Source organism: Oncorhynchus kisutch, linkage group LG13 (genome assembly GCF_002021735.2).
Source record: "Oncorhynchus kisutch isolate 150728-3 linkage group LG13, Okis_V2, whole genome shotgun sequence".
In the NCBI taxonomy this organism is placed as follows: Eukaryota; Metazoa; Chordata; class Actinopteri; order Salmoniformes; family Salmonidae; genus Oncorhynchus; species Oncorhynchus kisutch.
The window spans coordinates 32718755-32746418 of NC_034186.2; the positions used below are offsets into that span (position 1 = coordinate 32718755).

At 43.0% G+C, this 27664-nt stretch overlaps 1 protein-coding gene across 2 annotated transcripts in view; it reads right to left on the reverse strand.

Annotated features, from left to right (window-relative positions):
• Positions 1 to 27664, reverse strand: part of gpc1a (glypican 1a) — a 75674-nt gene that overhangs the window by 6792 nt on the left and 41218 nt on the right. For both annotated transcript variants that reach the window (XM_020499077.2, XM_020499076.2), the window contains 6 exons: positions 13700 to 13858; positions 8705 to 9099; positions 4682 to 4847; positions 4439 to 4569; positions 4181 to 4321; positions 3870 to 4000 (listed from right to left, as the gene is read on the reverse strand). In XM_020499077.2, coding sequence (XP_020354666.1) covers positions 3870 to 4000; positions 4181 to 4321; positions 4439 to 4569; positions 4682 to 4847; positions 8705 to 9099; positions 13700 to 13808 — 1073 coding nt within the window. In that variant the 5' untranslated portion in view covers positions 13809 to 13858. The remainder of the gene's footprint in view (positions 1 to 3869; positions 4001 to 4180; positions 4322 to 4438; positions 4570 to 4681; positions 4848 to 8704; positions 9100 to 13699; positions 13859 to 27664) is intronic.

Below are 27664 nucleotides of genomic sequence, written 5' to 3' on the forward strand. Positions count from 1 at the left end.
TCCATCCAACCTCACTGAGCTCGAGCTGTTTTGCAAGGAGGAATGGGAAAAAATTTCAGTCTCTCGATGTGCAAAACTGATAGAGACATACCCCAAGCGACTTACAGCTGTAATCGCAGCAAAAGGTGGCGCTACAAAGTATTAACTTAAGGGGGCTGAATAATTTTGCACGCCCACTTTTTCAGTTTTGGATTTGTTAAAAAAGTTTGAAATATCCAATAAATGTTGTTCCACTTCATGATTGTGTCCCACTTGTTGTTGATTCTTCACAAAAAAATACAGTTTTATATCTTTATGTTTGAAGCCTGAAATGTGACAAAAGGTAGCAAAGTTCAAGGGGGCCGAATATTTTCGCAAGGCACTGTATGCAGGTAACTGCCAAAATAAAGGAAACATAAAGCATCTTAATAGGGCATTGGGCCAACATGATACAGAACAGCTTCAATGCACCTTGGCATAGATTCTACAAGCCTCTGGAACTATTGGAGAGAAGCGACATTCTTCCACGCGAAATTCCATAATTTGGTGTTTTGTTGATGGTGGTGGAGAACGCTGTCCCAGGCGCCACTCCAGAATCTACCATAAGTGTTCAAATGGGTTGGGATCTGGTGGCTGAGACAGCAATGGCATATGGATTACATCGTTTTCATGCTCATCAAACCATTCAGTGACCACTCGTGTCATGTGAATGGGGGCATTGTCATCCTATGGGCATACAGTAGCTTTGGTAGCCAAAATAACGGCCTGCCCAGATTTTTTATACATGACCCTAAGCGTGATGGGATGTTAATTGCTTAATTAACTCAGCAACCACATCTTTGTAGAAGCACCTGCTTTCAATATACTTTGTATCCCTCATTTACTCAAGTGTTTCCATTATTTTGGCAGTTACCTGTAGCTTGAATAGCTATACTTGATGCCTGTTAACCTGTAATTTACGCATATCACTTTCTGCTTACGGCTGAGCTAGCGATACAGCACACTGAGCCCTACATGCATTATTAATGGCCCATTGCCTTGGAGTTGCATTTTTATGTCCTGACCTGTCACAAATTTCAATATTTCAGCATCTCTAACCACGTTTCCATCAATGATTTACAGTGTCTTCAGAAAGTATTCCTACTGTACCCCTTGACTTATTCCACATTTTGTTGTGATACAGCCTGAATTCAAAATGGATTTTACACACAATATCTACACACAATACCCGATAATGACAAAGTGAAAACATGTTTTTAGACATTTTTGCAAATGTATTACAAATTAAATACAGTAATATCTCATTTACATAAGTATCCACAACCCTGAGTCAATACTTTGCTGAAGCACCTTTAGCGGCAATTAGAGGCACCTTTACCTTTAGCGGCAATTACAAGTACAATTACAGTATTTCTGGGTAAGTCTCTAAGAGCTTTGCACACCTGGATTGTACAATATTTGACCATTATTATTTTTTTTATTCTCCAAGCTCTGTCAATTTGATCATTGCTAGACAGCCATTTTTAAGACTTGCCATAGATTTTCAAGCCGCTTTAAGTCGAAACTGTAACCGGGCCACTCAGGAACATTCAATGTTGCCTTGGTAAGCAACAGTGTAGATTTGGCTTTGTGTTTTACGTTATTATCCTGCTGAAAGGTTAATTCATCTCCCAGTGTCTGTTGGATAGCAGACTGAACCAGGTTTTCCTCTAGGATTTTGCCTGTCCTGTATTCTGTTTTATCCACACACAAAAAAACTCCATAGTCCTTGCAGATGCCCATAACATGATGCAGCCAACACAATGATTGAAAACATGAAAAGTGGTACTCAGTGATGTGTTGGATTTGCCCCAAACATAATGCTTTCTATTCAGGACAAAAAGTTTGTTTCTTTGCCACATTTTTTGCAGAATTACTTAAGTGCCTTGTTGCAAACAGGATGCATATTTCGGGATATTTTTTATTCTGTACAATCTTCCTTCTTTTCACTCTGTCATTTAGGTTAGTATTGTGGAGTAACTACAATGTTGTTGACCCATCCTCAGTTTTCTCCTATCACAGCCGTCTAAAAATGTTGCTGTACATTGATGTCTTGCTCAGAATACAGAGCATGATTAAATGTTGGATTTGTGTAAACCCCAGGGCTATAATCTAGTATGTGGGCATACTATAGGTTATACGTATGGCGGATGTTCTACAGCGTCTAAAATGCTTTGAATGAATCAGCACCTTAGAGAACGCTGTCAGTTGCACCCCCATAGATAGTAGGATACTTGGTCTGCTGCGCTGCTGCTACGTTATGTTTGTCACTGTTTTTCTCATGCGTTCCGGTACCTCGAGTCCACTGGATAACCCCCTCTCGCGCTCACTATGTGTTCCCGATTTACAAATTAAGCGCTACATACCGTATCACGACAGGTGTGATGGAAGCAAGACGTTGCTGTACAATTTGATAGATCATTTCTTCATTCAACATGGTGGGATAGTCTGTAAAATGAATTATGTGAGAAATGGCGTTGTTTATTGTCAGATATTACTGCACTGTTGGAGCGAGCATTTATCTACACCTGCAAACCCACCTGCTAAATATGTGTATGCGACCAATACATTTTGATTTGAAATATTGATATAATAACCTTCATATAGAGGTAAACTTGGAGTCATACGATGACATGGTGTGTGGTCCACCCACTACAACTCGGGAAAGCATGCAGTTTATTAGGCTACAGATGAAATAAGTTATGATGAACTTCACAGGGTGGTGAAAGTGCACGTGATGAGCTTGATGCTCAGTTCCAATAAATATCAAGGGTCTTATTCTGGTGAAATGATCATCGATGCTTGGCTGCCGTTTGACAAATACAAATATTCTTGTGCTTTTCCATAATAATCATAATGTAGACTGGCCTACCTGCACAGCCTACCTGCACAGTCTACCTGCACAGCCTACCTGCACTGTATCAGCGAGCTGTTGGCTGGAGTGCATGTGCCAAGACCAAAGTGGGCACATGTGCTATAGTTTTTGTGAAAAAAACTATCGTTAGAGTTGAAAATGTGTTGGAAACATATTGAACATTCGATTTTTATTCGGTACATGAAAACATGTTGTGTGCACTATGTCATCGCGCACTGATTTTTATTCGGTACATGAAAACATGTTGTGTGCACTGTCATCACGCACTGATTTTTATCCGCAACAAGTCAGTTTGGTGGAAATACACCACTGGTGGGAAAATGCATGTGGATTTTAGAATATTCGCATGAAAATCTGTTGCCAATTGGATGTAAATCTAGCTACACACATTTATGCACAAACTCACACACCCATACACACGTTTATATCAGTGTCCGATGCTGCTTGAAAAACTATCACAAACACGCCCATGAACCCACAAGTACATACATTTTTTATGACATAGTCTGTCACATATTTCAGAGTCAACAGCCCACTATAAATCAAATTGCCCAATCTCAATCCAATAAGGGAGGAGTTGTGGCACTGCAGAAAGGGAGGTAAACTGCTCAATAATCTATTTAGTTGAATAGCATGAAAGGGGGTGAGGGGAAGGGGAGGCCATTTCAGACTGAGATACAGAGGGTCTTGGGGGATACACTCTAACCAGAGAGAGTGTTACATGACTAATAGGCAGTGCTGTGTTTGCACTGTCTGCTGCTGTGTGAATGGTTAGCATGTTCATCCTGGTTCTAAAGTGCATCTCAGGGTTACCTGAGCAATTCACATCCAACACAGTACAGATGTTCTCAGACAGGTGAGGAGGACTAGTATACTATGTTTAGGGGATGATATTCTACATATTACTGTTGACAATGTGTCATTAACAGTCTGTCTCTGCCAGACAGCTAAAATACTGGACAAGTGCTCATCATACCTGGCCTTGGTCATGCCATTCCAGCACTTGTCACCAGCTGCTCCTGCTGCCACTTTACTATTGCACAGAGCAGCTGGCAGCTGGACCCAGTACTGCTGCATCTCCCGCAGCTTACTGGACACATCAGATATCTAGGAGAGATAAGACATAGTTTGAATACTCAGCGCACACACACACACACACACACACACACACACACACACACACACACACACACACACACACACACACACACACACACACACACACACACACACACACACACACACACACACACACAGGATGTCCTGCAGTTCTAATGACACACACACCTGCATCTCCAGTGGGACCCCTACGGTGGGGCTGGGTTTGTACTCCATTGCGGTGCTGGCAGGGTTCACTCTCTTCTTTCTCTCCTCAGACCCTGAGCTCTGTGTGTCTGCCACCCTGGGGGTCCCACAGGCCTGGAACACCTACCACCAAACACACAATGAAACCCACACCTTTAGACACACATCTAACACTGAAGAGAATGGGCCATGAGTGGGAGTGAGAAGGTTTAGTCAGGGTTTGGTGCTGGTTGAACTGACCTTGCTGGTGAAGACCTCTGTGTTCTCCTGCATGTAGAGGATGGCCTCTGAGATGCGGATGGGGAGGGAGTAGATGACCACATCCACACTGGGGTCAGCACTGAAACTAGACGCCACCTGCAGCATGGTGTCTGGACAATAGAGACAGGGAAGAGAATCAAGGAAAAGACTGTGAGAGTGTGTGCTTATTTGTGTGTGTTGTGTGTGTGCGGGCATGTGTGAGTACACGTGTGTTTCTCTCACCGACGAGGTTCTGCCACTCGGTGTCGAGGTCGGCCTGGTTGGCAAGGCAGCCCTTCATGACGTTTCTGCAGTAGTTGGCACAGGGCTTGACGGAGGCCAGGCCTCTACAGTGGGGGCAGTACACAAGCTTCATCATAGCACGGGTACACTCTGGGCTCAGAGGAACCTGGAGGGGCACACCCATCATCATCATCAAGGAGCTTTGCATCTTTTTAACTGTGAGGAGTAATGAGACTACATTATTTATAAGACTCTTTAGAGGTATAAATATTTGATACCTACCTTTTTGCAAAAATAAATATAACTTGTTAAACTCTCTGTCTCAAAGCAATTGCATTAGTATAAATAATATACAGTGGGGCAAAAAAGTATTTAGTCAGCCACCAATTGTGCAAGTTCTCCCACTTAAAAAGATGAGAGAGGCCTGTAATTTTCATCATCGGTACACTTCAACTATGACAGACAAAATTTGAAGAAAAAAAGATGCAAAGAGAAAAAAAAATCCATAAAATCACGTTGTAGGATTTTTTATGAATTTATTTGCAAATTATGGTGGAAAATAAGTATTTGGTCACCTACAAACAAGCAAGATTTCTGGCTCTCACAGACCTGTAACTTATTCTTTAAGAGGCTCCTCTGTCCTCCACTCGTTACCTGTATTAATGGCACCTGTTTGAACTTGTTATCAGTATAAAAGACACCTGTCCACAACCTCAAACAGTCACACTCCAAACTCCACTATGGCCAAGACCAAAGAGCTGTCAAAGGACACCAGAAACAAAATTTTAGACCTGCACCAGGCTGGGAAGACTGAATCTGCAATAGGTAAGCAGCTTGGTTTGAAGAAATCAACTGTGGGAGCAATTATTAGGAAATGGAAGACATACAAGACCACTGATAATCTCCCTCGATCTGGGGCTTCACGCAAGATCTCACCCCGTGGGGTCAAAATGATCACAAGAACGGTGAGCAAAAATCGCAGAACCACACAGGGGGACTTAGTGAATGACCTGCAGAGAGCTGGGACCAAAGTAACAAAGCCTACCATCAGTAACACACTACGCCGCCAGGGACTCAAATCCTGCAGTGCCAGACGTGTCCCCTTGCTTAAGCCAGTACATGTCCAGGCCCATCTGACGTTTGCTAGAGAGCATTTGGATGATCCAGAAGAAGATTGGGAGAATGTCATATGGTCAGATGAAACCAAAATATAACTTTTTGGGAAAAACTCAACTCGTCGTGTTTGGAGGACAAAGAATGCCGAGTTGCATCCAAAGAACACAATACCTACTGTGAAGCATGGGGGCGGAAACATCATGCTTTGTGGATGTTTTTCTGCAAAGGGACCAAGTCGACTGATCCGTGTAAAGGAAAGAATGAATGGGGCCATGTATCATGAGATTTTGAGTGAAAACCTCCTTCCATCAGCAAGGGCATTGAAGATGAAACGTTGCTGGGTCTTTCAGCATGACAATGATCCCAAACACACCGCCCGGGCAACGTAAAAAGCATTTCAAGGTCCTGGAGTGGCCTAGCCAGTCTCCAGATCTCAACCCCATAGAAAATCTTTGGAGGGAGTAGAAAGTCCATGTTGCCCAGCAACAGCCCCAAAACATCACTGCTCTAGAGGAGATCTGCATGGAGGAATGGTCCAAAATACCAGCAACAGTGTGTGAAAACCTTGTGAAGACTTACAGAAAACGTTTGATCTCTGTCATTGCCAACAAAGGGTATATAACAAAGTATTGAGATAAACTTTTGTTATTGACCAAATACTTATTTTCCACCATAATTTGCAAATAAATTCATTAAAAATCCTACAATGTGATTTTCTGGATTTTTTTCTCTCATTTTGTCTGTCATAGTTGAAGTGTACCTATGATGAAAATTACAGGCCTCTCTCATCTTTTTAAGTGGGAGAACTTGCACAATTGGTGGCTGACTAAATACTTTTTTGCCCCACTGTACTTTCTAATTGTTTTTGAACATGCACATAGCTCAGTATTGGGATGATTTATTTTATAGAGTCATTATCACTCATCTTTATCAACGGTGTCAATAATTTAAGGGCCCCACTGTATATGTGTGGTTAAAACATGTACTATGATCATGATTATCATGTATTGATTATGATTATGTAGTGCGTATTTTGCAACATGAAACAGCAACAATACCATGCAGCTAATGCATAAGAGGGGTTCGGTAAGGGATAGATAAATGGATATGTTGGTGTAGATGTTTCCTAAAGGATGCTAACTGTTACAAGAGTTGGCTATCATTTCCAAGAATAATCTCGCACTATTTAAAGCATTCGGAGGAGGACCATGTCATTTTCCCAGAATGCAGCTTCAAATGTAGCTCCTTAAAAGGATAAGAGCGAGCTTATGCTGTCTAGAATGGGAGACCATTAAGAACTTCACAAGGAGACTGAACAGCTAACAAGATTAAAGCGGTGTCATTACAACCGGTCCTTGTATTAACAGACTTCACAGGAACCCATCAACAGGGCTTAATGTACACAGACAACCAGCTTCCTAATACGTCCGAATGTCACCAATTGATTGTGACATCCCACAGTGTTAAATCTCCTACAGTGTGACAACAGGAGGTGGAGTGGAGCAGAGCGGAGCGGACAGGTAATGGTGCTGATAAATTAAGATCAGTGACAGGACAGACACCCATGATGCCATACTGTTACATCAGCCACTGTCACTGACAGTAACAACAGTAATCAACCATAGCTCAAAGGGATTATTCCATCCATCCACATGCTCTTTCTCTTGCTCCCTCTTTCTCTCTCTCACTCTCTTTCTCTCTCACAGATCCTCTCTCTCAGGTTCTCTCACACACTCCCTTTCATCTCTCTATACCTCCTCCTCTCCACTTCTATCTCCCTCTCCCTGTGTTCTATTTAAAACTTGTAAAGCTGGTGGCACCGTGCTGTAAATAAAGTCTGTATTTAAATGGGCCAGACTCCGGCCTCTTTGTGCCAACATAAAGAGCGGTTTGAAATGGTGGTTATTTTTAGGAAGAAGGGAGTGAGAGCCCACAGGATTCCTGTACGTGGCTATTGCCCTCTCTGGTGTTTGTGTAAATAGCTTGTGTATGTTCGATAAGTAATGCAAAAATACACGTTCGATACGTAACGCAAAAATACACATCGATCCACTAAAAGACACAACAGATTACACATGAGATATTTGTAGGCTAAACGTACTTTCATATTAATGTTACATTTAAATTAACATAAAACCTAAACATTTCTCAAAGGCTCCTTCCTCTCTCCAAGAATGTGCTTTGTGATTCACTATACCAATAAAAGCATCATAAAAGTTGTCATATGAAACAGGCACTGGGCACGTTCCACTGCTACCATCCAAAGAGGTAGAGACATGTCCCTAAAATGCCTTACTTTCATCCAATAAAGGCTAAATGTAGACTGGCCAAGTAGTCGGCCAGTAGACTGTGGCTGAAGGGACAGGGGTCGGAGGGGCCAGGTTTCTTTATAATTCACTCCTGATGGGAAATGGTTTTTAAGCTAGCCTCGCTACATGTTTCATCCGCCCCTCAGACACCCTGTTGCTGGGGCAATGCACAGCAGCCCTTTACCCATCCCTACTGAGGCACGCCCCTACTGAGACAAGCCCTTACAGAGACAAGCCCCTACTGTGGCACGCCCTATTGAGGCACGCCCCTACTGAGGCAAGCCCCTTAATGTGCTCTATCCATCTACAGTATGCATATGTTTTCACCAGGGTAACCAAGGTTAAACACACTGCCTAGGGGTGAAAATTACACACCCAGGGCATTTTCTTTCTGAGACAGATTTACGCAAGGAACTTACTCTGTGATTTACATAACAATCCCAATTTCAACTAGTTGACAGCGTTTATGTGTGTGCAGGGTGTTTAATGGTTGACGGTGTGGTGGATGTGAGGTGGTAATATCAGGAGTAAAAAGCACTGCCATATTTCTCAGCGTTAGCAACATGTGAAACAGCACAGGTCTCTACTATAACAGTACCTGGGAGACTTTGCGGACCACCTCCCCACTGACAGTCAAGCCCTGGACGAATGACCGCGCCGCCACGAAGGCCCTGGTGACCTTGGGCTTGAGGTCACGGGGGACGTCCCCAAAGGGCCGCAGGGTCTCCGTTTGCTTGGCCACACACTCCAGGTAGTCGTCAGTGAGGGTGTACTGCGGGAGGGAGGAGACCTTGAACAGGCGCTCCAGCAGCCGTGCCCAGAAGTCGTTGAGCGTCTCCTCCAGGTTGACAGCGGAGCCACGGTAGTAGCGACGCAGGTCAGCGTACAGGTCCTGGAACACAGGGGCGTTCTTGGAGTAGAGAGAGTCCAGCGTGGCCAGGAAGGACTCTTGAAGGGAACGCTCGGATCTGTTCAAGAGGTCTGTGAAGTACGCTGAGGAGAGAGGAGAAAGAGAGACGAGGAGTCAAATACTGGAATAGTCCGTTTTACCTATTGGACAGGTGCAGAACGTGTCAATGCCTTTTCCACAGACCCCTTAATACAGGGCCTGGCGAGCCTAGAGCGAGAGGAGAGACATTCCTTTACTTGTGCAAACAGGAAGTGACCTGTGATCTTTGGAGGCGACCGACCAATCAAACACTGAGATGATAAAAGAGATGATCAATAGCAGTTAGATACTTGACTGCTACAGCCCTATGGTCTATTCTACAGTGCCTAAAAGGCTCATTCATATTGATGGTTACCTGCATTTATAAACCCTTCCCCCTCTTCCCCTCACACTCTATCCCTTACTTTCATTCTCTCCTTTCCTTTTTGTCTTTACCCTTTTTGTTTTTCCTCTCTCACTCTCTTTTCATCTGTTTGGTCTCCAGCTGTCAGCCATTACACCATTCGTTCCATCACTACCTGTCGGTCAGGAGAAACAGCACCTTCTGGGCCTCGGTACCGGTCTACTGTGCCGCCCTGCGCCGCCCCTCTCCACCCAAATCAAAATGGAGGCTGCAGTTAGTCAGTTTTACTGTACAGTATGTTGGCGATTCAAAGCATTGTGTGACATCAAACCCCCAAAACCAAGCTTAGCCTTCCCAGTGCTGCTGGCCTCTGCCCACAAAGTGAACACAGGCTCAGATAAAGTACAGCTAAATGGCCACTACTTGAAGTACAGTAGATCCCATAGAATGTGAGCATATCACCACCAACACACATATATACAGTAGGTGGTGAAGAGGGCACAACAAAACCTATTCCCCCTCAGGAGACTGAAAAGATTTGTCATGGGTCCTCAGATCCTCAAAAGGTTCTACAGCTGCACCATCGAGAGCATCTGGTTGACTGGTTGCATCACTGCCTGGTATGGCAACTGCTCAGCCTCCTCCCGCAAGGCACTGCAGAGGGTAGTGCATATGGCCCAGTACATCACCCAGTACATCAAGTCTAGTTCCAAAATCAAATCAAATGTATTTATATAGCCCTTCGTACATTAGCTGATATCTCAAAGTGCTGTACAGAAACCCAGCCTAAAACCCCAAACAGCAAGCAATGCAGAGGGTAGTGCATATGGCCCAGTACATCACCCACTACATCAAGTCTAGTTCCAAAATCAATTCAAATGTATTTATATAGCCCTTCGTACATCAGCTGATATCTCAAAGTGCTGTACAGAAACCCAGCCTAAAACCCCAAACAGCAAGCAATGCAGGTGTAGAAGCACGGTGGCTAGGAAAAACTCCCTAGAGGCTTCTAAACACCTTCTACCCCATTGCCATAAGACTCCAGAACATCTAATAAAATGGCTACCCAGACTATTTGCATTACCACCCCCTCTTTTACGCTGCTGCTACTCTTTGTTGTTATCATCTATGCATAGTCACTTTAATAACTCTACCTACATGTACATATTACCTCAACTAACCGGTGCTCCCGCACATTGACTCTGTACCGGTACCCCCCTGTGTATAGTCTCGCTATTGTTTCTTATTCTTACTCATTTAAAAAAAAAAACTGCATTGTTGGTTATGTAAGGTTGATGTATTGTAATACCTGTTGTATTCGGCGCATGTGACTAATAAAATTTGATTTGATTTGAATTGAATATCAGCACCCAGAACCAAATTAGGCTGTCACGAGATTAGCTAGACTGTAAAGTACAGATCCAACTGTCCTCCCATTTGGCACCCAGACGTATGATTGATTTGTGTTCTCCAAAAACCAAAGTCACTACCCACTGGGCAAAAACTGGTTGAATCAAAAGTGGAAAAAAAATCAAAAACCCCCAAAAAGTGGTGGCGTTGAATCAACATGGAAAACGATTTCCTTCTTCTTTTTTTTTTACCCAATTTTGATCCTAAATACATTGACATGGTGACATTTAATTGTTGATTTCTGGCTGAAGTCACAACCAAATGTAAATCAAAACTAGATGTTGAAATTATGTCTGTGCTTAGTGGTAAGCTTTTCGTGCTACGTAAATAAACAAATAAATGGGAGCGTGGGAATGAGCAGATCGATTTGGCCCAATGTGACAAACAAGGAAGAGTGTTCTAGCATGCCTGACAAACAAACTATAGACACTGTGAGAACCTGGGAACTCAACCGTAGAACTGTAGAGCACTGTCTCAGCTGCAGTTCAGTTAACAGCACTTTGCGGGTAAAGTGAGAGGAAGAGAGAAAAGCAAAAATAACAACGGACTATACCATTGTCCTACATACCTCCTTATTGAGCCTTCCAATGAAGTAGCGGATACTGAGAGTTACAGTGTCAGGGGGGAATGTAATAAAACCTCCCATTCTGCTGACACAATGACTGAGCTGCTCCCTGTTGCTGGAGCTGACCCCCGTAGAGGGAGGGTTAGGGAGGGGAGACTATCTCTGGCAATCCCGCTAATCTGAGGGATTGAATGCTGGAGACAGGCGGAGGGCCGGAGCCGGGGCCTGTGAGTGCCGCTGCTGCTGTGGAGAAGCAGTAAAAACCTGCATTTAGCTGAGTGAGTCCAGGGCCCACGCCCGGCAACCCTAAACACAACCAGATGGCCATGCAACTCTTACCGCCACTCCTCTCCTCGATCTTATGTTCATTCCATTTCTATTGCTCCTACTGCTGCTCTGTTTTCTACTGCTACTGCTGCTACCTACTGCTCCTGTTCATCTGCTGTAGTCTACAGAAGACACAGCTGCAATCATACCAAATGGACTTGAAACATCAGCTGCACACTTCCATTTCCTCCCCTCTCTATCGCTGCTTCATGTAGCTGTAGCTCTAGGTTCCTTTTTGATGGATTGCTTCATCCTCACCAACATCTGGCCTCCCTCTGTCTCTGTGGCTGTAACCTCCTGATGTTGAGGGAGAGGAGGAGGGGGCAGGGGTTGTGTATGCAGCTGGACTAGCTCTATACCAGCGTTTCCCAAACTCGGTCCTCGGGACCCCAAGGGGTTCACGTTTTGTTTTTTGGCCTAGCACTACACAGCTAATTCAAATAATCAAGTTGATTAGTTAATTATTTGAATCAGCTGTGTAGTGCTAGGGCAAAAAACAAAATGTGCACTTCTTGGGGTCCCCAGGATAGAGTTTGGAAAACCCTGCTCTATACTGTTCTGCCAGCCCAGCCCCTGTGTGTGACGGTGTCCTTGTTGTTGTGTGGCCCACACCTTCCTCCTGTTGCTAAGCTAGGCTAACTCTGCCAAGGCGTCTGTCACACATTACAATCACAAAGATTTTATCTCACTCCGTAAATCAGAGCAGCCCAGCCGTTTAGAAAGTATAGAAAGCAGGAGTAAAATGTACTGGAACTCCCCATCTGACACACACTGCCTGATTCATATCACCATACCCTTTCACAACCCCTCTTTCTCTTTATTCTCTCCTCCCTTTTCACTTTCTCTTTTTTCTATCTTTCTCTATATCGCCCTCCACTAACTCTAATCAATCCATCATTCCCCTCTCTCCCTCTTTCTGTTCCTCTCTCTTCCACTACCTACCTGCTTTACCCTTCTCTTTCTCTGCCCTTCTCTCCCTCTCTCTCTCTCTCTCTCTCTGTCTCTGTCTCATTACTCTGATGTGTGGTGATGTGATGCTTCTGGCAGCCACTCTCCTCATTGGGTCAAATGCTCATTAGCAGGGCCAGCATCCCGGCCTGTGGGGGTAGATGGGGTGGAGGAGGGGGGGCAGCTTATCACATTTCACCCCTCCCTCTTCCACACCACAGTGTCTACTATGTTCCCTGACTCATTACCACAGCCAATCATAACTCTGTCTCCCAGCGGCCCACCTTCCCCTCTCCTGTCTATGTCTACCTGTCTCTGTCTCTACCACTCTGATGACAGCTAGGGCCCATCAAGACAGGAAATATGACTGCATGCCATCATCCCCACATCCTGTTTTAATCTTATGTTAATCAGATGGATGGATGGATGCCCAGATTACTTTGTGGGAGATTTATTTTCCCGAGCAAACAGCCTTGTTTCAGGCGTCATCAGTTGCTGTCATCTGGGTACAGTATCCTCCGGCTCCATAGTGCTACTGTAGCTGGAGCCTCAGGACTATTTTGATCCATTTATATAAATAGAGTTTATTAGTGATGGGTCAAAGATTGCAGTAATGTCTTCGCAGAACAAGTCAAGGACACTATCAAGGTCATCCAGTTGTTGAAAAGATTGCACGCAATTACAGACTTGAGGCTGGTGTCAAGACAGGCAGCGCTTAAGAAATGTCAGGAAGTATCAGCATTTTGACACAAATACACAATTCCCAATGTCTAGTGTTATTATCCCAATGTCTAGTGTTATTATCCCAATGTCTAGTGACCTCCTTTCCCCTTCAGGTTGACAGCTCAGCGTGTCTTTCTGACGTGTGGACATTTATTTGGTTTGTTTATTTATCTGAGACCACGTCAACACTTGCCATATCTTCTCGTTAAACAACTGACAGACAGAGTAGATGCCCATGTTCATTTTATGAGGGTTTGTGTGTAAGTGCATGCATCTGTGTGTGTATTGTCAGTATAGCGGAGAGTATGAGTTCTCTGTGGCTACTCACTGTCGAAGCTCCTGTACTGTGTGTTGAGGGAGGCCTGTAGCGAGCGTCCTGCCTCTCTGACCAGCCCCTCAAACTCCCTGCGACTCAGGTTGGACAGGGTCTCCTCCATGGCACTGGTACAGCAGGTGTACCCCTGGGGACAGATCCGCAGGTGCTCACCTAGGGACAAGACAGAGGAGAGGACATGTTTAGGGTTTTATCCACTTAATACTAAAGAGTAGATTTTAGAGAGGCTCTAAGAGCATTAGGCCAGTAACCGAAAGGTTGCTGGTTTGAATCCCTGAGCCGACTAGGTGAAAAATCTGTCGATGTGCCTTTGCGCAAAGCATTTCACCCTAATTGCTCCTGTAACTCACTCTGGATAAGAGCATCTGCTAATTGACTAACATGTAAAACAAACTATCTGGAGTAACTTACAGTAGTGAATGCATTCTGTACATTTTCATACTAGTCTCTGGTGGGAATCAAACCCACAACCCTGGCATTGCATGTGCTATGCTCTACCAACTGAGCCACAGGGGATTACTTCTTGAATGGCAGAAGAAGATTATTTGTACAAAAATATAATAAGTCATCTACTAAGGCTCTGGTAAGATTTTATATGTTTTTCCTTATATGTCCGTGGTGTATATGTGTTAACTTATAAGCCTTATATGACATACACAATTGAATACATGATATGGTATGACATATTTGAGACCATATTCATGAATTATATGAACCATATATGAATATTATAGGAAAAGTGTATGTTCTGAGAATGTAACCTCTACAAAACAAATGCTTTCCTTATAGGTTTCACAAGTCAACATATAAAAAACATGACAATTACTATAAGAAAAATAAACATTTGTATATACATTTTAATTTATGAGTTTCCGTGTTTAAGGCTGGGAAGCACTTCCTACTGGACAGCTGGTTTACCTACAACTACACTTTTGGTCTCCTATCCAAGGTCTTAGCCAAGCCACGCCCTGTTAAGCTTTGGTATTTGTCACAGACTAATACCAATGTGCTATCGTGAGACTGATTGTTGAGAAATCTCCACTTAATAACTAAATATATTCACTGCTGCTATCGGTCATTCCTCATTCTCCCCCTCCTCATGTCATCCACTTCTCGCCCTCTCCTCTTCCCCTCCTGCTATTCTCCTCCCCTCCTCCACCTGTCCTCCTCCTCCTGTCCTCTTCTCTCCTCCTCCCCTTTCCTCCTCCTCCTCCTCTCCCTATCCTCCTCCTCCTCCCCTCCTGCTATTCTCCTACCCTCCTCCTGTACTCTTCACTCCTTCTCCTCCTCTCCTTCTACCCCTTTCCTCCTCCTCCTCCCCCCCACCCTCCTCTTCTCCACCTCCTCCTCCTCCTCTCCCTATCCTCCTCCTCTCCCTATCCTCCTCCTCTCCCCTCCTCCTCCTCCCCTCCTGCTATTCTCCTCCATCTCCACCTCCTTCTCCTCCTCCCCCTCCTCCTGTCCTCCTCTCTCCTCATCCTCTCCCCCTCCTCCTCTCCGCCCTCCTCTCCCCCTCTCCTCTCCTCTTCACCCCCCCTCCCTCCTCCTCCTCCTCATGGCAGACTTTGCTTCTTTTTTCAATAAGTGTCACATTGCATGTATCAATGACATCAGACAGTGCAAGTGCTTTGAAACATGCATGTCCCATGTGCCTTAGAAGGCTTAGCTTACATGTCTCTTGTATGTTTTTTATATAATACATACAACATTTCTGTTGTGTCTAAATGTTAACCACCAATATAAGTCAGATATTACAAGAATCTTCTATGAAGCGTATTTGCTGCTATATGTATTACTGACAAGTTCCACAAAAAACTCTCTTGTTAAATTCTTCTATACCTTTCCACTCACACTCACACACACACACACACACACACACACACACACACACACACAAACACAAACACAAACACGAGAGAAAGAGCCAGACAGCTTAGAGTGCAGTCTGCAGCCCCAGTCCCCAAGCAGGCGGGGGTGAGCCTGAGGAGGGGGTTAGGCGTAGAGGGAATGGGGGTGAGTGGTCTGCCCCCCAGCCCTCTCTGCCACTTCACAAACGGGTTCCCTGCTCAAGCCCTGCCTCTGCCTGGCCCTGGCTGTCCGCCCCGGGAACTGGAGCGAGAGATGCTATCACATCCATGCATCTTTTATGAATCCTGACTACAGCAGGAGGGAAAAGTGCAGAGAAATCTCTATTCACTTATTTATTTATTTCCTCACTTCTTTTAGCTTACAATTCTAGAGAAGGGAAATAGGATCTGTGTGCCAAGAAGCTCACTAGTTGTGTGGTAGTCAAGCAGTAGTCTGTCTGTTTTCCTGTAGTCTTCTGCACGGTATGTGGCACTGGCATGAGGAGTATTTGCAATCCTTTATATCGAATCAAACAACTTTGAGAGGAGATTTTAAAAAAAGGGATGATTGAGCCTGATCGTGATCATGCTGTGTAAAGAGAAGAGCAGAACTGTTAACTTGACAGACATTTTTACTGTGCATTCTCCTATCGTAAACTCCTTCCTCGTGCCTCTCTCTCATGTGTCAAAGTGTTAAAATGTCTTTACTTTGAAACAGTGCATAGCTTCTGAAGCGAGACTTCAAACAGGTTGTTCTGAGGTGATTTAATATGCAGTGCAAAGTGTGAACCAGTAAAAACACAATGGAGGGATTCCAGTAGAAATCATATTGTGTGTCTCTGGTAGGCCTAGCGTCTTGCAGAGAAGAACAGGCTTAAATCCCATTAAACATCTAATCTCCTGGCCAGCTCGTGAGCGCTCGTCCATTTTAGTCAGCGAGCAGGGGGCAGGCGTGTGGCCTGCATTTCAATGACTGCTGACAGCGAACAAGGAGAGACAAGACTGATAAATCAGATTTGTCGTGTGCACACACATTCATACAAGCCAGGGACACAGGGACACACACGCCTGAGCACCCAGACACACCTCCCTAATCCATAGACATGCAAAGACAGACACACAGAATAACAACGAGCAAGTCATCATCAGTATGCAGATAGGATCACATCTTTCATTGGACCAGTAAGACAGCAAGGTTCCTGAGACCTATGCCAACATTATGAAGATCCCTTACAATGCTATATATATGTAACCTTCGGCACTCCATATAGAGAAGCTCTAGGCCTATCTATGTATTATCTGTGATGGGTATGATTGAAAATGGGTATGTAGTTCCTGGCTATAGTGGCTAGTGGGCTATATCCTGTTTGCTGCTCAGTGTTCGACAGACAGACAGAACAGGTCTGGCTCTGGCTGGCTATGTGAGGGAGCAGGTGCGGGGAGAGAGTCCAGCCCACTTACAGCGTTTATTCAAGAGACAGATTACTGCCGAGGGAGATGAGGGGTGGCCAACCTTGCCCCCTGTGTCACACTAATCGAATCAAAGCCCATTCATAGCCAATTAGAGCTCTGCCAGCCACAGTCAAAGGCACAACATACACGTAATAGAGGCTAATACAATCTGCAAGACTTCCACAGAAAATGTAGCGAGCAAATCTAGATTGGACAGCCGTTGAAAGATAATGTTGACTTTGACTATTTGTCCATGAACCTGCACTCTCCATCCCATATCACATCTATCTCTAATGGCTGTCATTTCTGCAATCAGAAATTAAATGTCTGGACAGATGATTGTGGCCAGCCTACACATGTCTGTTGGTGACAAACTACCTAAATGGAACCATGCAAAAGTGATTGAAAAGAAAAGCCATGTCAGATGCTTGGAAGGGGAAATAAAAGGCTGGAAAAGACATTCAGAATGTCTAACCTTAACTAACTGGAAACTTTGGTTAGAAGAGGCAAATAAATCCAACTGGAGGATTTGCCATTCCACTTTAATATATTTAATTGTGTTTGGATTAACCACTGATCTGTGGATGGAGGAAACACATTTCCACCACAGGCAGAGTGTCACGACTTCCGCCGAAGTCGGCTCCCCTTCTTGTTCGGGCGGCGTTCGACGTCACCGTCCTTCTAGCCATCGCCGCTCCATTTTTCATTGTTCCATTTGTTTTGTCTTGTTCCCCGCACACCTGGTTTACATTCCCTAATCACACTGCATATATATCAGTAAGAACTACATGAAACGTATGATCTCTGTAATTGCAAACAAAGGTTTCTGTACCAAAGTTCTGCTTTTCTGATGTATCAAATACTTATGTCATGCAATAAAATGCTAATTAATTACTTAAAAATCCTACAATGTGATTTTCTGGATTTTTGTTTTAGATTCCGTCTCTCACAGTTGAAGTGTACCTATGATAAAAAATTACAGACCTCTACATGCTTTGTAAGTAGGAAAATCTGCTAAATCGGCAGTGTATCAAATACTTGTTCTCCCACTGTATATTCCTCTGTTGCCCCCATGTCTTTGTGTGGAATTGTTTTGTTTTGTGTTTGTTGTTTCGCGCCAGTCTGGTTTTTCACCCTGGGCATTGCCTGTACCCTTTTTGGGGAATTATTGGTGAACCTTATTGTTATATTATTGACGGTATTTTACGCTTGTCACTTTTGCCGGTTGGATTGATTTGTAGCTGTTTGCTCCCGTCTGTTTGTTGCTCTTGGCTAACAAAGTCACCTGATCACCTATTCTCTGCTCTCCTGCACTTGACTCGAATGACCAGCAGCGAAAACCCTGACACAGAGATGTTTGTTGTCACTAGACTGTTAAGGATGTTTACTACAGTAAAGGGGCTTAACAATGTTCCAGCGTTTCTTCGTAATGTAAACTGGGTATCCTGCAGGAGCTATAAAGTTAATTCACTTACAGTGACAAACAAATAAAATGCAGCCCTTTCAGTGGATCACAGTCCCATATAGGCCATTATGTTACAGTACATAATGACAATGAACACAATGATATAGATTTCTCTGCACCCTATCATACTGTAACAGGGATAATGAATGATGTTCAGTCACTCTGCATCTGTCTCTACCAGACTGCTCCTTCTCTCTCCATCCACAGACACTACCAATGTGTTCAAGTTGACCTATTCTTTCTCTGTTGTCCCCCATCTTTCTTTCTCTCTATTGCTCTGTGTGCACCAGTGTAAAATAATCCAGTTTACAACCATACACTACTTTACATCCCATGAATATTATTCACAACTGTATTGGAAAATCCATCTGAGAACAGCAGATCTCGACCCATAACCACCGGTACATGCAGCTTATTCTACAGCCCACACATATACATTAGATTGGCTCTAACACAGCATTAATGATTCCATTTAAACCACTGCATATTCCTAGTTAAATAAAGGTTACATCAAAATGTAAACACTACAAATCCATCTCATGTGACTCATCTCGTAGATCATTTCAATGGGATTGTTGAGCATGTATCTGGGATGTGGGCCACTGTTTTAAGATAGTAGCCGCTCTTTTGCCTTCCTCCCCACATCTCCACTCACCAGACACACCGTCACTCCCATTACTCCCTGGCTACAGTTTCATCTGGAAAGGACATGAGTCATTTCTAAATGCTGCATCATTTTACGGGCACCTTGGCTCTGGGAGGGGCCATTCAGTGACGGTATGTCCATTTTGGAAAGTGTAGATAAAAAAAAACATGAGCTAGCGCACACCCAGAATAATAGTTTGTGTGGAGGTGCTGACTACCGGCAAATAAACTACAAACTATCAAAATAAAGAAAGTCGCACACTCCACGTATAATCTCCCAGCAATTTAATGTGTTTTTACCAACGTTTCGGCATCACTGTGCCTTCCTCAGACCCTGGCAGACCCTGGCAGACCCTGGCAGACCCTGAGGAAGGCACAGTGATCCCGAAACGTTGGTAAATACCCATTAAATTGCTGGGAGATTATACATGGAGTGTTCGACTTTCTTTATTTTGATAGTTTACATTTTGGAAAGTGTGACATCACCGCCGGGGCGCAGTGTGGGGAGTGACACTGCTCCTCAGCCAGGTGTTGACAGGGTAGACACTGGGGCCGACTCAGTGAAAGGTCGCCAGACGCGCCCGGTGGACTAATGCCAGCCGTCTGTATTCAGAGAAAGGCTGAGCCGTCGCCTGATATTAGACACCTACTCCATCTCCTTTCTCAGCCATGTGCATAGAGACACACAGACGCGTGCACACAAAGATACTGTACATAGACACAGAACAGACACACACAAGGGAGGTTTACACATAGCCTGCAGGCCACCACCCAGGGGTATTGTAGGATAGAGAATGCAAAGCATATTGGTAAGGAATTATTTCTATGCTACATTTATACGCTACAGCACAGAGGAAGAGAGCACATACTAATCTAGTTTGTCATGGTAACTAAGGATCTACGGACGTTATTATCAGGCAGATGTTGGGAGTGTTGAATAGGAGCTTGAGCTTTTGATTCAGGGCATGATGAACATACACTCTTAGAAAAAAGGTGCTACTGTATCTACATAGCCACAGGAAGTAAGGGTGATGAGGGTGGTGCAGCACCCCCTAAAAAGAAATTGTTCAAATATATTTGGCCAAAAAAATTGCACCACCCCTGAAACCAAACTACTTCCCACAAAGAGTTCTACATGGAATCCAAATGGGTTCTACCTGAAACCAAAAAGGGTTCTCCTACGGGGACAGCCAAAGGACCCTTTTGGAACCTTTTTTCTACGAGTGTAGATTGAGAGCAACAATACCCTATACAACCATCAACTCTTTCCCACCCTCTCCTGAAAACCACACACACACACACACACACACACACACACACACACACACACACACACACACACACACACACACACACACACACACACACACCCTGTCGTGCCAGTTGATCATGACTGAATTGCTGTGCATCTCAAGCAGAGCACTGCGTCTCTTTTGGTCCACCTGGCATAATCCCACCACAGCCATCCCATGCTTTAATCTCATAAATGGTCGCATGCATCTACTGGGACGCTGGCAGGGGAACATCTATGCATCCCTGCCTGCTTGATTTTGGCCCCTGACAGCTCTCAGACCTGGCTGGAGAGAGTCCTGATGCAGCACAAAGTGGAGACTGTGTGATCTGAGGCCCATGTGTGACAAATCTGATGTCAACAACGCCACAATGTTGAGACAGAGAGGAGGGTTAATTTACACTGACAACGAAATAAGGGATGACATTGAGATAATATTTGTTTGAGATTAAATATGTAAAGTGCCTGATATGGTGTAAGAATCATTTGCTAATTTGTAGAATTAAACATTGGTAGTCTCTGTTACAAGCTTCTCAGAAATGACATTAAAGTGCATCACCATGGCCAATAATGTCTGCAGGGGGAAAAACGTAATCAGTTGAGCAACCGTCACTAGTAGTCAGACAGCCGATTTGAGTGCTTAATCCCTCTCTGGTCAACCATTCATGAAAGTTTTATTTGGTTATGGTCCGGATTTTGCATGTTGAAGTGGGCCATTACACTATTACTACCAGTCTGCAGTGACTGACAATGAGGATTTGGGATAATCTGAAATGCAAATGTAATTTTCCTCAAATTCCTCAATGATCTATATTCAATGTTCTTTATACATAAATTATTCAACATCTTCGCCAATTTGAATATATACAGGTTTTTGCTGTGTCTATCTATCCTATATCTATCTATCCTATATCGCCATCTGAAATCAATCATCTCTATAGCCTTGCATATGGGGCATCTAGGCTTATTCATTACATTTCAATGTGTCAGACACTTGGCTGGTAAACCAAACTATTCGTCATGGTTACCCAATTAAATCTGTCCTGTCCTGCTATTCCTTTCTCCAACATACAAGTTAATAATTATTATATTTAGAGTACACAAAATGGTTAACAGTAGCCTAAAAATCAGACCTATGTACCATGACACACACACACCACGGACCAGATACAGATCTCAGGGCCTCTATAAAGTAGGTAACTAAAAGAGAGATATGTGCCTGCCCATGACCTTTGACCCTGTTCTCTCCCTAAGCCCTTGTCTGAGGAACACAAAGACAATTCCAACTGAAGTGGTTCCTCTTCTTCTCCACTTGCCTCTAGGCCACAGCATAAATTTAGACTTCCCAAGGGCTAATACATATACATTTATCCAGGAGTTAACTCTGATTGGATTTGCTCCTTCAGGCGGCCACAGTGAGAGGCGAGCACTGCAGTGAGAAATACCCTAAATAAATGATAGAATGTTGAGAATAAGTAAATATAATTCGTGTCCTGCAGGCTACTGGGTAAAACACAGCAATTCGTTGGCACTGCTGATTGCTGTCAATGCTCATCTGTATTCAGTCCTAGCCAACATTCTGCATGTTTATGCCTCCGGTGGGCACAAACCCACCAGTCAGTGAAACACTAAATCTAAACCTTAAAAAATAAAGACTGTGGTAGAGGACTTCACGGATCCGGGCGGAATTCAGAATTCATCAAAGTGGCAATAGGCTACAGTCATAGAGCCTCTGTGTGGAAAAAGTTAGGAGATAACTAATCAATGGAACAAGATGGGGACAAGAAGGGGACAAGATGGCGCCGACAGAGAGGGCCGCCTCGCTTATAGTCCTTAGGAAACTTTGCAGTACTTTATTTTTTTTGTATTATTTCTTACATTGTTAGCCCAGAAAATCTTAAGCGTTATTACATACAGCCGGGAAGAACTATAGGATATCAGAGCTACGTCAACTTACAAGCACTACAACCAGGAATACAACTTTCCCGAAGCGGATCCTTTGTCTGAACCACCCAGGGCATTTGAACTGATCCCAGAGGCTGACCCAAAAGAGGAAGACGTAGCAGCCTTCTTGTCAGATTTTGGAGGCGCGCACACCACCCACCACTTCAGAGTATATTATTCGCTAATGTCCAGTCTTTAGATAACAAGGTAGACAAAATTAGGGCACGGGTTGCTTTTCAGAGATACATCAGGGATTGTAAAATACTCTGTTTCACGGAAACATGGCTCTCTCGGGATATACTGTCTGAGTCTGTACAGCCACCGGGATTCATTATACATCGCGCCGACAGAAATAAACATCTCTCCGGGAAGAAGAAGGGCAGGGGTGTATGTTTCATGATTAACGATTCATAGTGTAATTGTAACAACATACAGAAACTCAAGTCCTTCTGTTCACCTGACCTAGAATTCCTCACAATTAAATGCAGACCGTATTATCTCCCAAGAGAATTCTTGTTGGTTATTGTCACAGCCGTGTATATCCCCCCTCAAGCCGATACCACGACAGCCCTCAAGGAACTTCACTGGACTTTATGCAAACTGGAAACCATATATCTTGAGGCTGTATATATTGTAGCTGGGGATTTTAACAAAACAAATTTGAGAACAAGGCTACCTAAATTCTATCAGCATATTGATTGTAGCACTCGCGCTGGCAAAACACAGGATCACTGCTACTCTAACTTCCGCGATGCATACAGCTCATCATTCAACACCATAGTACCCTCCAAGCTCATCATTAAGGTCCTGGGTCTCAACCCAGCCCTGTACAATTGGGTCCTGGACTTTCTGACGGGCCCGCCCCCAGGTAGGGAAGGTAGGAAACAACATCTCCAATTCGCTGATCCTCAACACTGGGGCCCCACATGGGTGCGTGCTCAGCTCCCTCCTGTACTCCCTGTTCACCCATGACTGCATGGCCATGCAGTCCACTCCAACTCAATCATCAAGTTTGAGGACAACACAACAGTAGTAGGGTTGATTACCAACAACTCAGCGTGTGGTGTCAGGAAAACAACCTTTCACTCAACATCCACAAAACAGAGATGATCGTGGACTTCAGGAAACAGCAGAGGGAGAACCCCCTATCCACATCGACGGGACAGCAGTGGAGAAGGTGGAAAGTAGAGGTCGACCGATTAATCGGCCATGCCCGATTAATTAGGGCCGATTTCAAGTTTTCGTAACAATCGGTTACCGCCATTTTTGGACGCCGATTATGGCCGATTACATTGCATTCCACGAGGAAACTGTGTGGCAGGCTGACCACCTGTTATGCGAGTGCAGCTAGGAGCCATGGTAAGTTGCTAGCTAGCACTAAACTTATCTTATAAAAAACAATCAACCTTCACATAATCACTAGTTAACCTAGTAATATCATCAACCATGTGTAGTTAACTAGCTTGTCCTGCGTTGCATCTAATCAATGCGGTGTCTGTTAATTTATCATCGAATCACAGTCTACTTTGCCAAACGGGGGATGATTTAACAAAAGCACGTTCGCAAAAAAAGCACAATCGTTGCACGAATGTACCTAATCATAAACATCAATGCCTTTCTTAAAATCAATAGACAGAAGTATATATTTTTAAACCTGCATATTTAGTTAAATTAAATTTATGTTAGCGGGCAATATTAACTAGGGAAATTGTGTCACTTTCTTTTGCGTTCATTGCACGCAGAGTCAGGGTATATGGAACAGTTTGGGCCGCCTGACTCGTTACGAACTAATTTTACATAATAATGACATAACATTGAAGGTTGTGCAATGTAACAGCAATATTTAGACTTAGGGTTGCCGTTTGATAAAATACGGAACGGTTCCAGTGCGGTATTTCACTGAAAGAATAAAAATTTGGTTTTCGAAATGATAGTTTCCGGATTTTACTAAATTAATGACCAAAGGCTCGTATCTGTGTTTATTATATTATAATTAAGTCTATGATTTGATATTTGATAGAGCAGTCTGACTTAGCGGTGGTAGGCGGCAGCAGGCTCGTAAGCATTCATTCAAACATTAATGCGTTTTCCAGCAGCTCTTCGCAATGCTTGAATCACAGCTCTGTTTATGACTTCAAGCCTATCAACTCCTGAGATTAGGCTGGCAACACTAAAGTGCCTATTAGAACATCCAATAGTCAAAAGTATATGAATTACAAATGGTATAGAGAGAAATAGTCGACACGTCATAATTCCTTTAATAACTACAACCTAAAACTTCTTAACTGGGAATATTGAAGAACTGGGAATATTGAACCAGCTTTCATATGTTTTCATGTTCTGAGCAAGGAACTTAAACGTTAGCTTTTTTACATAGCACATATTGCACTTTTACTTCTCTGTGTTTTTGAATTATTTAAACCAAATTGAACATGTTTCATTATTTATTTGAGACTAAATAGATTTTATTTATGTATTATATTAAGTTAAAATAAAAGTGTTCATTGTTCATTCAGTATTGTTGTAATTGTCATTATTACAAATATATATATATATACACACATATAAAAATTGCCCGATTAATAAGTATCAGCTTTTTATGGTCCTCCAATAATCTGTATCGGTATCGGCGTTGAAAAATCCTAATCGGTCGACCTCTAGTGGAAAGTTTTAAGTTCCTCGACATACACATAACGGACAAACTGAAATGGTCCACCCACACAGACAGTGTGGTGAAGAAGGTGCAACAGTGCCCTCTTCAACCTGAGGAGGCTGAAGAAATGTGGCTTTGTCACCTAAAACCCTCACAAACTTTTACAGATGCACAATTGAGAGCATCCTGCCAGGCTGCATCACCGCCTGGTACAGCAACTGCACCGCCCATAACTGCAGAGCTCTCCAGAGGGTGGTGCGGTCTGCACAACACAGCACCGGGGGCAAACTACCTACCCTCCAGGACATCTACAGCACCCGATGTCACAAGAAGGCCAAAAAGATGATAAAGGACAACAACCACCCGAGCCACTGCCATCCAGCTACCATCCAGAAGGCGAGGTCAGTACAGGTGCATCAAAGCTGGGACCGAAAGACAGAAGCTATTTCTCAATCTCAAGGCCATTAGACTGTTATTAAACAACCATTACTAACACAGTGAGGCTGCTGCCTACATACAGACTTGAAATCATTGGCCACTTTAATAAATGGATCACAAGTCACTTTAATAATGCCACTGCAATAATGTTTACATATCTTGCATTACTCACCTCATATGTATATACTTTATTAATCATCATCCACATATTTATATGTATATATTATTTTCCATTCCTTTACTTAGATTTGTGTGTATTAGGTAGTTGTTGTGGAATTGTTAGATTACTTGTTGGATATTGTTGCACTGTTGGAACTGTTGTATTGTATTGTATTGTATATTGTATTTACTTTGCCACCATGGCCTTTTTTGCCTTTACCTCCCTTCTCACCTCATTTGCTCACATTGTATATAGACTTGTTTATACTGTATTATTGACTGTATGTTTGTTTTACTCCATGTGTAACTCTGTGTCGTTGTATCTGTCAAACTGCTTTGCTTTATCTTGGCCAGGTCGCAATTGTAAATGAGAACTTGTACTCAACTTGCCTACCTGGTTAAATAAAGGTGAAATAAAAAAATAAATAAAAAACTAGAAGCACAAGCATTTCGCTGCACTCACAATAACATCTGCTAAACATGTGTACGTGACCAACAAAATTTGATTTGAAAGATAGCAGGTAAACTGCTACTTAATATTATGAATTGTTTGTTGTTATTTGTAACTGTAAAATGAGAAAGGGCATGCAGTACTGCCTCAATTAGCGTAGCTAGCTAACGTTAACAAGCTTAACTAGTTTCTCCCGGTTTGATGCAATCAAGACAGCTACTAAATAATCATATTTGATGATAAATAACCAGGGTTTGGTAGATTACCTTCTAAATGTAATCCATTACAGTTACTAGTTACCTGTCCAAAATTGTAATCGGTAATGTAACTTTTGGATTACTCAAACTCAGTAATGTAATCTGATTACATTCAGATTACTTTGCTCTTAAAAGGCATTAGAAGAAGACAAACATGTATGTTACCAATTGAACGACATCTATTGCAGGATAAACCAAGGTTAAAGTTTACATAGCTGGCCATATATGGATGTTAAATTTTATTTTATGGGTTGGTTATGTAGGCTTCTTCTAACCCATCGCTTTCTACTACATATAATAATACGATTAAATTATATATTCACATTAAAATCCAAAGTCTATCAGAATTCCAGTCATTCCAATAAATGTTATAGCCCTTGATCTTCAAGAATAGGACTTGGAAATGTGGAAGTATAGATTAGTCAAATTGTTTTACCTGAGCATAACCCTAAAACTAAGGACTTATTAGCCAGCCCTACTCTGTTGTTTAAGATTTTGTCATGGAGGACTGATTGGGCTCATTGATTCGAAAAATAAATGCTGCCCTCATGGAATGGCATGCTTTGAGCACTACTGAAAAGTGATATTTACATGTGAAAAATGAATGTCGTATGCTGCATTTGCTATAGGCCTACTGTTTACCTTTTTGTTGGTGACACTTTGATATATTGATAATATGCAGCTGTTTAAAGGGAAAATCCACGGATGAAACAATAACAAAATGTCCGCCACGCCTCTATTTTAGTAAAAAGCTGAGGGATGGACCTGGAGACAGATTAATAGACAGAGCTATGGAAACAAGGACTGACCATCCATGATATCAAAATTATTGTTTTAACCATGTTATGAGGCTATACAGTGTTTATTTACATTTACAATGTTTACAAACATTGGAGAAAAACAAGCTTATATTTTTGGTTCTCATGGAGTGTGGCAGTTGAACTAAGCTCATGAAGCATTTATAAGTTATATTCAAGAATCAATGGATATATATATAGTATATATGTGGATATACAGTGGGGAGAACAAGTATTTGATAACCTGCAGAATCGGCAGTGTTTCCTACTTACAAAGCATGTAGAGGTCTGTCATTTTTATCATAGGTACACTTCAACTGTGAGTCTGTGAACAAGTTGAACAACTGTGAATCTAAAACAAAAATCTAAAAAGTAATTAATTTGCATTTTATTGCATGACATAAGTATTTGATCACCTACCAACCAGTAAGAATTCCGGCTCTCACAGACCTGTTAGTTTTTCTTTAAGAAGCCCTCCTGTTCTCCACTCATTACCTGTATTAACTGCACCTTTTTGAACTCATTACCTGTATAAAAGACACCTGTCCACACACTCAATC